Genomic DNA, 12,756 nt, shown 5'->3' on the forward strand with positions numbered 1-12,756 from the left:
GTTTGGTACCCATGGTGCCCCTCCAGGGTGGCAAAATGTGTCTAATTGCACTCCAGGGATGGCGGAGATAATGACCTGTTGACCATATCCAACTTAATGATTCAACATTATTATTCTTCAGACAGTACAGTATACAGCTTCCTGTCCCATGGGCTCTCATTAGTCCGAACATCATCAACTATTACATCAGAGGCACTGAGTTAAACCCTTTTCTTTCACATCAAATGTATTTTTATGTTTCATTATTTCAAGAAAATCTTATTTCTATGCAGTATGCAGTGACTCTTTTAACCCAAGTTCTGTATTTTCAACACCTAGTGAAGATCCACAAGGGATTGAGTCAGATAGCTGGATAGAGATATTCAAGTATTGTCTGTGTAATGAAGGTATTTCTCTGTAACACAATGCCCTGTTTTGGGAGAGAAAAATGAAATCACCTTAAAACAGGACAGGAGGCACTGGTGATGTGCGCGTCCTCATGTACGACCCATTTGCGCGGGTGGCCCAGGTTCGTGTCCAGCCTGCCCCCCCCCCCCCCCCCCCCCCCCCCCCCCCCATGGCATGACCATCCCCACTCTCTCTCCTTGGTTTCCGTACCCCATCCACTGTCCTCCTCTATAAAGGCTAAAAATGGCCAAAATAAATCTTAAAAAAAAAAAATCGTATCCCATCGTATTGTGTCATACACAACCAATCTATTGAGGGGGCTTTTTGTGCCTTCATCTTTTCTTGAGGACAGGATAGGGCAATTTTCAACAAACACCAAACTTTACACCCATTGGGCAGGACAGTGAAAATGAAGATGGCGGGAAATTTTCCCTCAAGCTTCATCCTATGAATCACTTCAAGCTCCAAAAAGAAATCATTGAAATTTCAGCATCAAAATAATCATAATTCTTTCAAAATCAAAACCATCTTCATTATAACCTTCGCTCTAGTAGGACCATGTGTATGTGTCATAGGTGTGTTGTGTGGAATCGTGTAGGATCTTGTTAAAAATGTGTTTGGAACTGATGTGCTCTTGAAACTATATGTTCATTTTTTTAATGATTTTATCATTGTTGTTCATTTTAGTCGACTGTAAAGCACAGTGATCTTACATTTGTATGAAATGTTCTAAACAAATACAAAGCAATTTAATTAAAAATACCATGAAATGTTTTTTTAGAAATGTATAAGGCCTCAAGACTTTTTAATCTTGCAGGAAGTTTTTTTTTTTTTTTATCTGATTGACCAAAGTGTTAGTTTCTGTTATGTACATGCATGTATGTTATTGTTTTGTTTTGTCTGTATATGTTTTGCACACACAGAAATCCCCACCATGGCCCCCATGGATACATACATGACCATGGCTGTGACATAATGAGGTATGACAGCTTAAAGAGAGGTTACCTGCCATGCCAGAGAGCACAAACAGACAGCATGACACCATGTGGGTGAAAACAAACTTTTGATTTTACACCAATTATAAATGTAGCTGAGATTCTGATTTCATTGAATGATTTTTACTTAATTCTGTCGCAATATAAATAGCTGTATCTTCCTTACTTGTCATACGTGTGTATCTTTTATCACTTAGTGAATCTCTCCTCACTGTTGTGTTCAATGTACTTCATACTTAATCTGTTGACTCCTCTAGTCTGAGTTTCAGCTGCAGACTCCAGCTTTGAAGTTGTTACGTTCATCAAACTATATGTTACTGTGTACATTTTAGATGGAAAACGGTACTAATTCTCCTTACTTTAATCTCACCATGTTTGTGAACATAGGCAACTACCGCTACCCAACATTCATCTTGTGTTTCCTTTTGTGCGCTCTCATCATCTCAGCAAATCTTGTCATTGTTGTCGTAATAACCCTTGAGAAGACTCTGCATGAGCCCATGTATATCTTCATCATGTGTCTGTCTCTTAACTCTCTGTACGGCTCCGCTGGCTTCTTCTTCCGATTTCTGAGTGACCTTTTGTCTGACAGTCACATGATCTCACGGGCAGCTTGTTTTATTCAGGTATATGTCATTTACACATACGCTTCCTACGAGCTCACCCTTTTAGGCGTTATGGCATATGACCGTTATGTTGCCGTTTGTCAACCTTTACACTACCACACCAAAATAACCTCAAAGCTGGTCTCCCTGCTGATTTTCTTGGCATGGCTCTATCCCGCCTTTGCTGTTTTTGCCTGTGTTTATATGGCTTCTAGACTTCCGTTGTGTGGAAATAAGATACAAAAGGTGTTCTGTGCAAACTGGTCTGTCGTGAAATTATCGTGTGTCTCCACAGTGCTTAATAACATTGTTGGTATGTTTGTGACGACCAGCACCGTCTTTCTGCCTCTGGCTTTTGTCTTGTACACATATGTACGAATTTTCCTTCTCTGTCGGAAACGCTCCTTAGAGTTCAAGAGCAAAGTCATACAGAGCTGTCTGCCTCACATTGTCACGTTTGTCAACTATTCCATCACTGTGTTTTGTGATATTGCTCTCAGTAGAACAAATTTAGAGGAGCTGAATCCTTTTCTGGCGGTTTTTTTATCACTTGAGTTTGTTGTCATTCCTCCCCTCGTGAATCCTCTCGTCTATGGTCTGAAGCTACCAGAAATAAGGAAAGTTATTTTAAGAATTTTGTCATGCTAAACCTGAGACATTAGGGTAACATGATATCTGGGAGCTGTTTAAGCTGTATCATCATCAACACTAAACTTGCATCCCTAAACCCTGTTGCATCAATAATTTTCAAAATAAAAGGGGTTCACACTTACATTCAGATTTTAATGGAATTAGATTTTATAATTTTCTACATGTTACTGATTTCTTTTAATCAATTAAAAAACAATAATCTATCACGTTGTTTTTTCGTGTCTATTCCCAACATCAAATGTTTATGTATTAAGAAACAAAGACACTCAGAAAAAAATGCATAGTCAATTTGAATAAAGAACTTTTGAAAAAAACAACAACGATTTGTATAAAAAGTTTACAAGAATAAAGTTTTTAATCAAAACCCCCCAAAAAGTTGTATTTCAAAATAATGTTATCGAGATGTTTTAAAGTATTCCTATATTATCTTACAATCATTCATATATTTACATTTTATTTCTATGCTTTAATGGGATGACTTCTTGAAGTGCACATTTATCTAAATATCAATCTGTCTGGTGTTCCTCCCCCCCCCCTCATTATTCTGTATTGTTGGACTTTGGAAGCCAGTTGTAGGCTTGGAAGAGAAGATGAACAGTTGTAAATAAAATATGAAGAAACGTGTCTTGTTGTCCATGTTTTCAATAGCATTTAAAAGAATTTCTACAAAAAATGTAATTTTTAGATGTTGATTATAACTAAGTTTGCCATCAGACTGAAGGCTTACTCTGAGGTTTTTTTTTTTTCCTTTTTATTTGAAGGGTTGCCCTTATTTAGTTAAATTAGCCAATGTTGTAACAATGTTTATACAGTGTCTGAAAATATGAAACAGCATAGAACTCCATCTCCATTCTTTGCAGCGCTCAGTGTGCGTGCACTTAAGTGCGAATTTGTCTGTTATTGAAATGATCCCGACCCAAAACATTACAACTCTCCAGTTCATGTTTATAGAAGTATTCAAATAAAGGCATTTTTATGTGAACATGTATTGGACTAACACTCTGAATGTTAATGAAAAGATTGTATCAAAATAGTTTATCAGAAAAGGCACAAATTGGTGCTTACAAACTGATCAGAATGCAGGAAAATGAGTCTACGAAATCTTCTGGGGGAGTTTCCCAGATCCTCCATAACCTGTTGGTGAACACTGTTAAACTGCGTCAATCGGACGGAGCCTCCTTTCCAACACCCTAGGTATGAGAAGATACCCCTATAATCAGGGCCACCCATGGTCAAATTGGAGCTTTAAGCAACACCAACAAACCCACAAACTCAACTTCATCATTTTCCCAATCCATCAAACTCATCTCAGAAAGCAAATTTGAGTATTAGTCCACTCTATATATTACACCCTGTTTCTCTTACCCAAAGTAATTGATTAAACATAAATACTATATAACTAAATACTTCACAGAAATTTGGGTGTTTATAGCATTGCAGCCAAACTGTGGAAACAACAAAACATGTAGTACAGAAAAGTACATGACAAGCTGATTCACTCCAATTTCAATATGAGTTTACTGCTCCTAAAACTTCCCCCCCATGTGTTGTCAAATTGTGTTGCTTTGTTTCTTTCAGGGGCTCTTGTCTTTTCCATGATTAGATAATATAACAGTTAATTTTTCCACTGATTCGGTGTCGGAGGAGAGGTGGGTTTCCAATGATGTACCAATATTTTTTTTAAATATAATTGAGGAAAAAAGAATATTCTAACTTAGTGGATATCACATGCTATTGTTTGCAGTATCTTGAAAACTGCAAAGTGCTGGATTGAAATGCAGTTGTACTTCCAAAGCCTCAGATATCCAGCTCTCTATTTCGAACCATATTTTCCTAATTTCACTACAGTTCCAAAAAGCTTGAATCAATGAATCTGTCACACCACATTTCGGACAATACCCTAAGACCTTGTTATCATGTTTATTAATTTTTATCTCTTGGGCAGTAGGCTATGTTCTACATTATTTTATATTGAATTGTCAATATTGAGTCTCAGATTTTATTATGTTCACATGTAGATTGCATCACATTGAAGATCATAGTTCAATTGTTGGAACATTTTTACTGTTTACAGTTTGTTACTAGGTGATAATCATGAAACCTCTAATGATTTGTCCGTTTCCAGCGTATGTGTTTATGTGGTCAGACAACATATTAATACCAGCGAGAAGAGAAGAAAAGAGGAGAGAGCACTGAGACAATAAGTGAGAGAGTTATGCATCAAAGTGAAGAAAATAGTACATAACTCTCCTCCCAGGATGGATAATGTATCTTCAATGTTTTTTCTTTCAGGTTTAAGTGAGACAAGAAACTACCGCTTGACTATTTTCTTCCTCACTTTACTTTGTTACTGTATGATATTAGTGGTCAATTCTATTGTCATTGTGACCATCATCATAGATAAATCTCTGCATGAACCGATGTATATTCTGTTGTGCACAGTCTGTCTAAACAGCCTTTATGGGCCATCTGGTTTCTATCCTAAGTTTCTCTGGGATCTACTGTCTCCAGTTCATGTTATCTCATATTCTGGATGTCTCATTCAGGCTTTAGTGATGTACTCCTTTGCCTGCTGTGATCTCTCTATTCTTGCAGTGATGGCATACGACAGATACTTGGCTATATGCCGACCGTTGGAGTACCACTCCCTCATGTCAAAGCAGAGACTGGTAAAGTTGGTGTGTTTCTCTGTGATTACACCTTTTTGCTTCATATCAACAAACATCTTTCTAACTTCTAGATTAAAGTTATGCAGTCATCATATTTCCAGGCTGCTTTGTGTGAATTGGATTATTGTCTCCCTTGCATGTTACCCAGCTGAAACTATTCTTAACAACATTGTGGCATACATGACAATAATATTTTATGTTCTTCATGGTGTTTTTATATTTTGGTCCTACATGTATCTCATCAAAACATGTGTGAATTCTGCAGAAAACAGGGCAAAGTTTATGCAGACATGTGTGCCACATTTAACCTCCCTGATCACTTTCCTTGTGACGATACTGCTTGATATTATGTACATTCGATACGGTTCAAAGGATTTACCTCAATCCATTAAAAACTTTATCGCAATAGAGTTTCTTGTCATACCTCCACTGATGAATCCTTTAATTTATGGTTTTAAACTGAAAAAGATTCAACACAGATTTCTGCATTTTTTAAACATTAAAATCAAATAATGATGCCACGGATATTTGATTTGCAGACTTGGATGGATGACAACAATTTTTAAATTGTCCTATTTAATGCTTTAGGTCGTGAAAAACATAAAAAAAAACCCTTGTATGTAAGATATACGAGCATATTGAAAGCGTTATTGCGGCTTTATTCAAATTCATTGTTTGAATTACACGTTTTGGGGTTTTTTAAATCAATGGTTGTTATTGTTGGGAAGAAGAAAAAGCATAAATGCAGCAGAGGCTGAACTTGAATGCTGTTATTGTAGTTTTTTAAGTTTCCTATAACAAAAGCCTGCTTTCGTACACATATTCATTGTGTAGCTGTATCAATAAAGACTGTATATTTTCAAATTCTATAAAGAGATGTCAGAAGATCATAACATAATGCTTCCATTTCATTAAATTCTAATGTATGTAGAAATGCACCTGGACTTGCTGTCTTTCAATTCCAGTTTATGTCGTTCACTTGATTTTAAAAATGTTACTTGAATAGATGTACATAATATGGATTTTGCAAAAGTCAATACACTACACTGTATGTGATTGTTAGAATGAGGAAAATGTATTTTACAAGGCAGTAATATCATATAGTAACCTTATGCTCTTTAACTTTGTTATTCAATTTGTAAAAGTAGGACAAGAGTCTGTAGCGCATTTAAAGTCTACTTAGAAATATATTTTCAAGTAAAGCATGGAAGAGTCCAATAGATGAATTCACAATATACTAGTTTACAATACAATAACTTTTAGTAAGAGAATAACAGTGTTTAACTTTGCAAATATTTTCTGCATCATTACCTTAACTTACTTACTTCACTGAGGCTTTCAGAAACTTGACATGAACCACAAGAATTACCCGTACAACACTTAATCATCATTTTATTCATCTATTAATTTTTTAAATCCTGCTTCTATTCAAATGTTTTGATTATTTCGATGTGCCTCTATTATTTTCATTGCCGTAATGAAATTGTGACATTTATAAGACAAAACACATCAATTTATCTTGCGCTCTGATTTGATTTCATAATTTTTCGTAACCCTGAGCTTTCAACCACACCGCATAGCAACAATTTTTTCAAGTGATTTGAATTAAGTCTAATTTGAAAGGCTCTACATCAGTGGTTCTCAAACTTTATAAACTGCGTACCACTTCCAAAAAACACCACCATAATGTTAGACGTTACAATACAGTGTAGGCCTATTTCAACACATGTTTCGCGCTGGAGGCAAATGTATGCATGAAAAGAACATTATTTATCATTGACTGTTGGTAGCCACGCTGTGGGCCTACTAAGGGATACATTAAAGGCAAGCAATATATATTTCCGACCTGTTTTTGTTTAATTTTAATTTATTTACAAAATGTATGTGTGCGAGATACGCGTACCATAGTTCCACTGCTCTACATGAATACATTTTTTAAAAGGGATAAGAAACTATTCTTAACAACATTGTGAGTTATGGATCAATAATTATTTATATACTTCATGGTGTTTTTATAGTTTAGGTCCTACATGTATCAGGTCAAAGGATTTACCTCAATCCATTAAAAATGTTATTGCTATAGAGTATCTTGTCTTCCCTCCACTGATGAATCCTTTAATTTATGGCTTTAAACTGAAAAAGATTCAACACAGAGTTCTTCGTTTTCTAAACATTAATATCAAATAATGATACCACAGATATTTGATTGCAACGACCTAGATGGATGACACCATTTTTGTGAAAGTCTTTTTTTTTTGCTTTAGGTTGCAGGAACTTATCTTTAACTATTCAGAAAAACATCAAACAGACGTGTAAGATATTATGTAAGAAGAGCACATTACAAGTATTATTGTGGCTTAAATCAAATTCATTGTTTCAGTTATATTGTTTCTTTTTTAATGGTTGTTATTGAAGGGAAGAAGAAAAGGCACAAATGCAGCAGAGGCTGTACTGGAGTTCTGCTTTTTAAAGTTTCTCATCAAGTTAGTCTGTGTAGTCATTGTGTGGCTGTATTTATAAAGACTGTATGAGTTAAAATTCTATAAAGAGATGTTGAATTTTTTTTTTCTCCCCCCTGAACTGCTACCTTATCGTGGTGGGGGAGTTTGAGCACTCGAATGACCCTAGGAGCTATGTTGTCGGGGGCTTTGAGCCCCCAGCAGGGTCACCCAAGGCAAACAGGTCCTAGGCGACGGGTCAGACTAAATGCAGTTCATAAAACCCCTATGATGAAAAACATAAATAGGACCGTGACGTCGCCCGGCATGGCGGAGCCGGGGCCCCACCCTGGAGCCAGGATTAGGGTCGGGGCCCGCAGGAGAGCGCCTGGTGGCCGGGACTTTGCCCGTGGGGCCTGTCCGGGTTCAGCCCGAAAGGACGACGCGGGCCCGTCCTCCTGTGGACCAACCATCCACAGAGGAAGCCGTAGGGGTCGGGTGCAGTGTGGATCAGGCGGCAGTCGACAGCGGGGGCCTCGGCGACCCAATCCCCGGACGCAGCTTCTGGCGTTTGGGACGTGGAACGTCACCTCACTGGGGGGGAAGGAGCCTGAGCTTGTGCAGGAGGTTGAGAGGTACCGGCTAGATATAGTTGGGCTCACCTCCACGCACTGCTTGGGCTCTGGAACCCAGCTCCTTGAGAGGGGCTGGACTCTCTACTTCTCTGGAGTTGCCCGCGGTGAGAGGCGGCGGGCTGGTGTGGGCTTGCTCGTAGCCCCACAGCTCAGCCGCCAGGTGTTGGAGTTCACCCCGGTGAACGAGAGGGTCGTGTCCTTACGCCTTCGGGTAGGGGACAGGTCTCTAACAGTCGTTTCGGCCTACGGCCCGAACGGCAGTGCGGAGTACCCGGCCTTCTTGGAGTCCCTGGGAGGGGTGCTGGACAGTGCTCCGACTGGGGACTCCATTGTTCTACTGGGGGACTTCAATGCTCACGTGGGCAACGACAGTGAGATCTGGAGTGGGGTGATTTGGAGGAACGGCCTCCCTGATCTGAACCAGAGTGGTGTTCTGTTATTGGACTTCTGTGCTAGTCACAGTCTGTCCATAACAAACACCATGTTCGAGCACAGGGATGTCCATAAGTGCACGTGGCACCAGGACTCCCTAGGCCGGAGGTCGATGATAGACTTTGTGGTCGTGTCATCTGACCTCCGGCCGTGTGTCTCGGACACTCGGGTGAAGAGAGGGGCTGAGCTGTCAACTGATCACCACCTGGTGGTGAGTTGGATGCGCTGGCAGGGGAGGAAGCCAGTCAGACTCGGCAGGCCCAAACGTGTAGTGAGGGTCTGCTGGGAACGTCTGGCTGAACCCTCTGTTAGCGAGGTCTTCAACTCCCACCTCCGGACGAGCTTTTCACAGATCCCGGGGGAGGCTGGGGGCATTGAGTCCGAGTGGACCATGTTCTCCACCTCCATTGTCAAAGCAGCTGCTCTGAACTGTAGTCGCAGGGTCTCTGGTGCCTGTCGTGGCGGCAATCCCCGAACCCGGTGGTGGACACCGGAAGTAAGGGAGGGCGTCAAGCTGAAGAAGGAGTCCTATCGGGCGTTGCTAGCGCATAGGACTCCTGAGGCAGCTGACGGATACCGGCAGGCCAGGCGTTCCGCAGCCCGGGCGGTCGTGGAGGCAAAAACTCGGGCCTGGGAGGAGTTCGGGGAGGCCATGGAGGAGAACTTTCGGTCGGCCTTGAGGAAATTCTGGCAAACCGTCCATCGCCTCAGGAGGGGGAAGCAGTGCTTCACCAACACTGTTTACAGTGGAGGTGGGGAGCTGCTGACCTCAACTGGGGATGTAGTCGGACAGTGGAAGGAATACTCAGATATGGATTCGTCCATCACCCAAGCCGAAGTCACCAAGGTAGTTGGCAAGATCCTTGGTGGCAAGGCACCGGGGGTGGATGAGAATCGCCCTGAGTATCTAAAGTCTCTCGATGTGCAGGGGCTGTCATGGTTGACACGCCTCTGTAACATCGCGTGGAGGTCGGGGACAGTGCCTCTGGACTGGCAGACCGGGGCTTTGGTCCCTCTTTTCAAGAAGGGGGACCGGAGGGTATGTTCCAACTACCGGGGAATCACACTCCTCAGCCTCCCTGGGAAAGTCTATTCCAGGGTACTGGAGAGGAGCTTCCGGCTGTTAGTCGAACCTCGGATTCAAGAGGAACAATGCGGTTTTCGTCCTGGCCGTGGAACACTGGACCAGCTCTACACTCTCCAGCGGGTGCTCGAGGGTTCATGGGAGTTTGCACAACCAGTCCACATGTGCTTTGTGGATTTGGAGAAGGCATTCGACCGTGTCCCTTGCGGCGCCCTCTGGGGGGTGCTCCGTGAGTATGGGGTTCGGGGCCCTTTGCTAAGGGCGGTCCGGTCCTTATACGACCGGAGCAGGAGTTTGGTTCGCATTGCCGGTATTAAGTCGGACCTGTTCCCGGAGCGCGTTGGCCTCCGGCAGGGCTGCCCTTTGTCACCGGTTCTGTTCATTACTTTTATGGACAGAATTTCTAGGCGCAGTCAGGGGCCGGAGGGGGTCCGGTTCTCGTCTCTGCTTTTTGCGGATGATGTGGTCTTGTTGGCTCCATCGAACCCGGACCTTCAGTGCGCACTGGGGCGGTTCGCTACCGAGTGTGAGGCGGCTGGGATGAGGATCAGCACCTCTAAATCTGAGGCCATGGTTCTCGACTGGAAAAAGGTGGTTTGCCCCCATCGAGTCGGTGGGGAGTCCTTGACCCAGGTGGAGGAGTTTAAGTATCTCGGGGTCTTGTTCACAAGTGGGGGGAAGATGGAGCGTGAGATCGACAGACGGATCGGTGCGGCGTCTGCAGTCATGCGGTCGCTGTATCGTTCCGTCGTGGTGAAGAAGGAGCTAAGCCGAAAGGCGAAGCTCTCGATTTACCGGTCAATCTTCGTCCCTACCCTCACCTATGGTCATGAGCTTTAGGTCATGACCGAAAGAACGAGATCTCGGATACAAGCGGCCGAAATGGGCTTCCTCCGTAGGGTGGCTGGGCGCACCCTTAGGGATAGGGTGAGGAGCTCGGTCACCAGGGAGGAGCTCGGAGTAGAGCCGTTACTCCTCCACATCGAGAGGAGTCAGTTGAGGTGGTTCGGGCATCTGGTCCGGATGCCCCCTGGACGCCTCCCTCGGTAGGTGTTCTGGGCATGTCCAGTTTGGACTTAACCTAGCCTGTATTTAGACAACGAACTCTGTATTTTATAAACGGATATTTATGTGTCAGGATACTGAAAATGATTGATTAGAATCTAAATGATGAAACGTTCAGAAGATAAAAAAGTGAGAATATAAAACGGACTCCTCTTTGTCAGACTGTTTTTAATCCCAGCTCATCACAGAGCGACTCTTTACAAACTCACTGATTTTCATCATCTGTTTAAATGTCCCACGCTCCGTTTCGCGTCTTTTTATTGTCCCTCTTTTCTCCAGTATTAAACTCTGCTCATGTTGAGAAGTTTCACTGAAGTCTGATCCTGTGCAGCGTCCAATCAGTGAGTGATATACGAGAAGGGGGCGTGTCTGTCAGTGAAAAGACTTCCGTGAAGTCAGCTCTCGTGTCTCCTCGGTCATCGCTCCTCGGATCAGCCTCCTCTCTCCTCGATCCTCTCTCCTCCGTTCGCTATAAGAGCTTTGGGACGATCCTCAACATGGCGGCTTTGGAACTACTTCCGGTTCGGCCGAGGACCGAGGACCGAGGAGACTGCAAATAAGGAAAGTGAGACGTACCCTATGTCTCTCGGCTGGCTTGGGAACGCCTTGGGGTCCCACCGGAAGAGCTGGAGGAGGTGTCTGGGGTGAGGGAAGTCTGGGTGTCTCTGCTTAGACTGCTGCCCCCGCGACCCGGCCCCGGATAAGTGGTAGAAAATGGATGGATGGATGGATGTTTAATCTCATTAAATTCAAATATGTTTAAATGCATCTCGACTTGCAGTCTTTACTAAATATATAAAGATCTATATTTCATTTACTTTTTGGTTTATGTAACTCACTCACTTTGACAGTCAGGATATATGTACATGATATAGATTTTGCTAAAGTCTATACACTACTGTAATTGATCATTAAAACGAAGGAACGATACTGTATAAGTCATTAATAGCATATAGCAACCTTATGCTCTTTAACTTTTTGTATGTCCTTTTTTAAACATGGTCTGTAGATCATTTCACAAACACGCACTGTCACGTTCCGAGTAGGCAGGAAACAGGGAGGAGGACCCAATTGCAGAAAATAATTGTTTATTTTAACAAAAAAGGCAAAAACAAAAACTTACTTAGAAAAACCAAAAATCCAAAAACCACGACGAGGAGAAACACATGGAGCAGGGAGAGGAAACAACAGGCCACGACAACTGACATCCGACAAGACAATGACACGACAAGAAACTGAGGCAAACACAGAGACTAAATAGACAAGGGGTAATCAGACACAGGTGATACTAACGAGACAGGTGAGGAACATCAGGGTAATCAGAAAGGCGGGAAACACAAGGAACAAAGAACACAAGACCAGAACACTGAGGACATGTACAAAGTAAAACCCAACACTGACACCACCACCAAAACCAGATCTACAAAACAAAACAGGAAACACTAAAGACTAGACTTAAAACACAAGACAGGAAATAAACTAACAGGCAACATAGAAGAACACAAGGATACAGGGAAACACACTACGGACTAAAGTAAACACACTAGGAACATACATACACCGAACACGAGGGAAATAATAAACTAAAACAAGATTAAATACAGAACAAAAACCAAACCATGACACGCACAAAGACACACACACACACACATATATATATATATTTCATATTTACATTATTGAACAAAAAAATACAAACAACAGTGGGTTTCTGTCTCTCTTCAGTAAGAGAGACAAAATATGATAGTCCTGCCAACACTTACAGAGTCAAACCTGTTGGTACATGTAGGCCTCT

At 42.1% G+C, this 12,756-nt stretch overlaps 2 protein-coding genes across 2 annotated transcripts; both read left to right on the forward strand.

Moving 5' to 3' along the window:
- Window positions 1-1,714: 1,714 nt before the first annotated feature.
- On the forward strand, window positions 1,715-2,635 carry LOC306833212 (olfactory receptor 6N1-like; the record flags this gene model as incomplete). Its single annotated transcript, XM_079358325.1, has 1 exon — window positions 1,715-2,635. The coding sequence occupies one exon, from the start codon at window positions 1,715-1,717 to the stop codon at window positions 2,633-2,635; it is 921 nt and encodes a 306-aa protein (XP_079214451.1).
- Window positions 2,636-4,896: 2,261 nt separating this feature from the next.
- Window positions 4,897-5,820, forward strand: LOC306832964 (olfactory receptor 52D1-like; the record flags this gene model as incomplete). The annotated part of the gene is made up of 1 exon (XM_079357987.1): window positions 4,897-5,820. One exon carries the CDS (start codon window positions 4,897-4,899, stop codon window positions 5,818-5,820), a length of 924 nt encoding a protein of 307 aa, XP_079214113.1.
- Window positions 5,821-12,756: the final 6,936 nt, after the last annotated feature.

The sequence above is a fragment of the Symphodus melops genome, assembly GCF_947650265.1.
Source record: "Symphodus melops genome assembly, chromosome: 12".
Taxonomy (NCBI): Eukaryota; Metazoa; Chordata; class Actinopteri; order Labriformes; family Labridae; genus Symphodus; species Symphodus melops.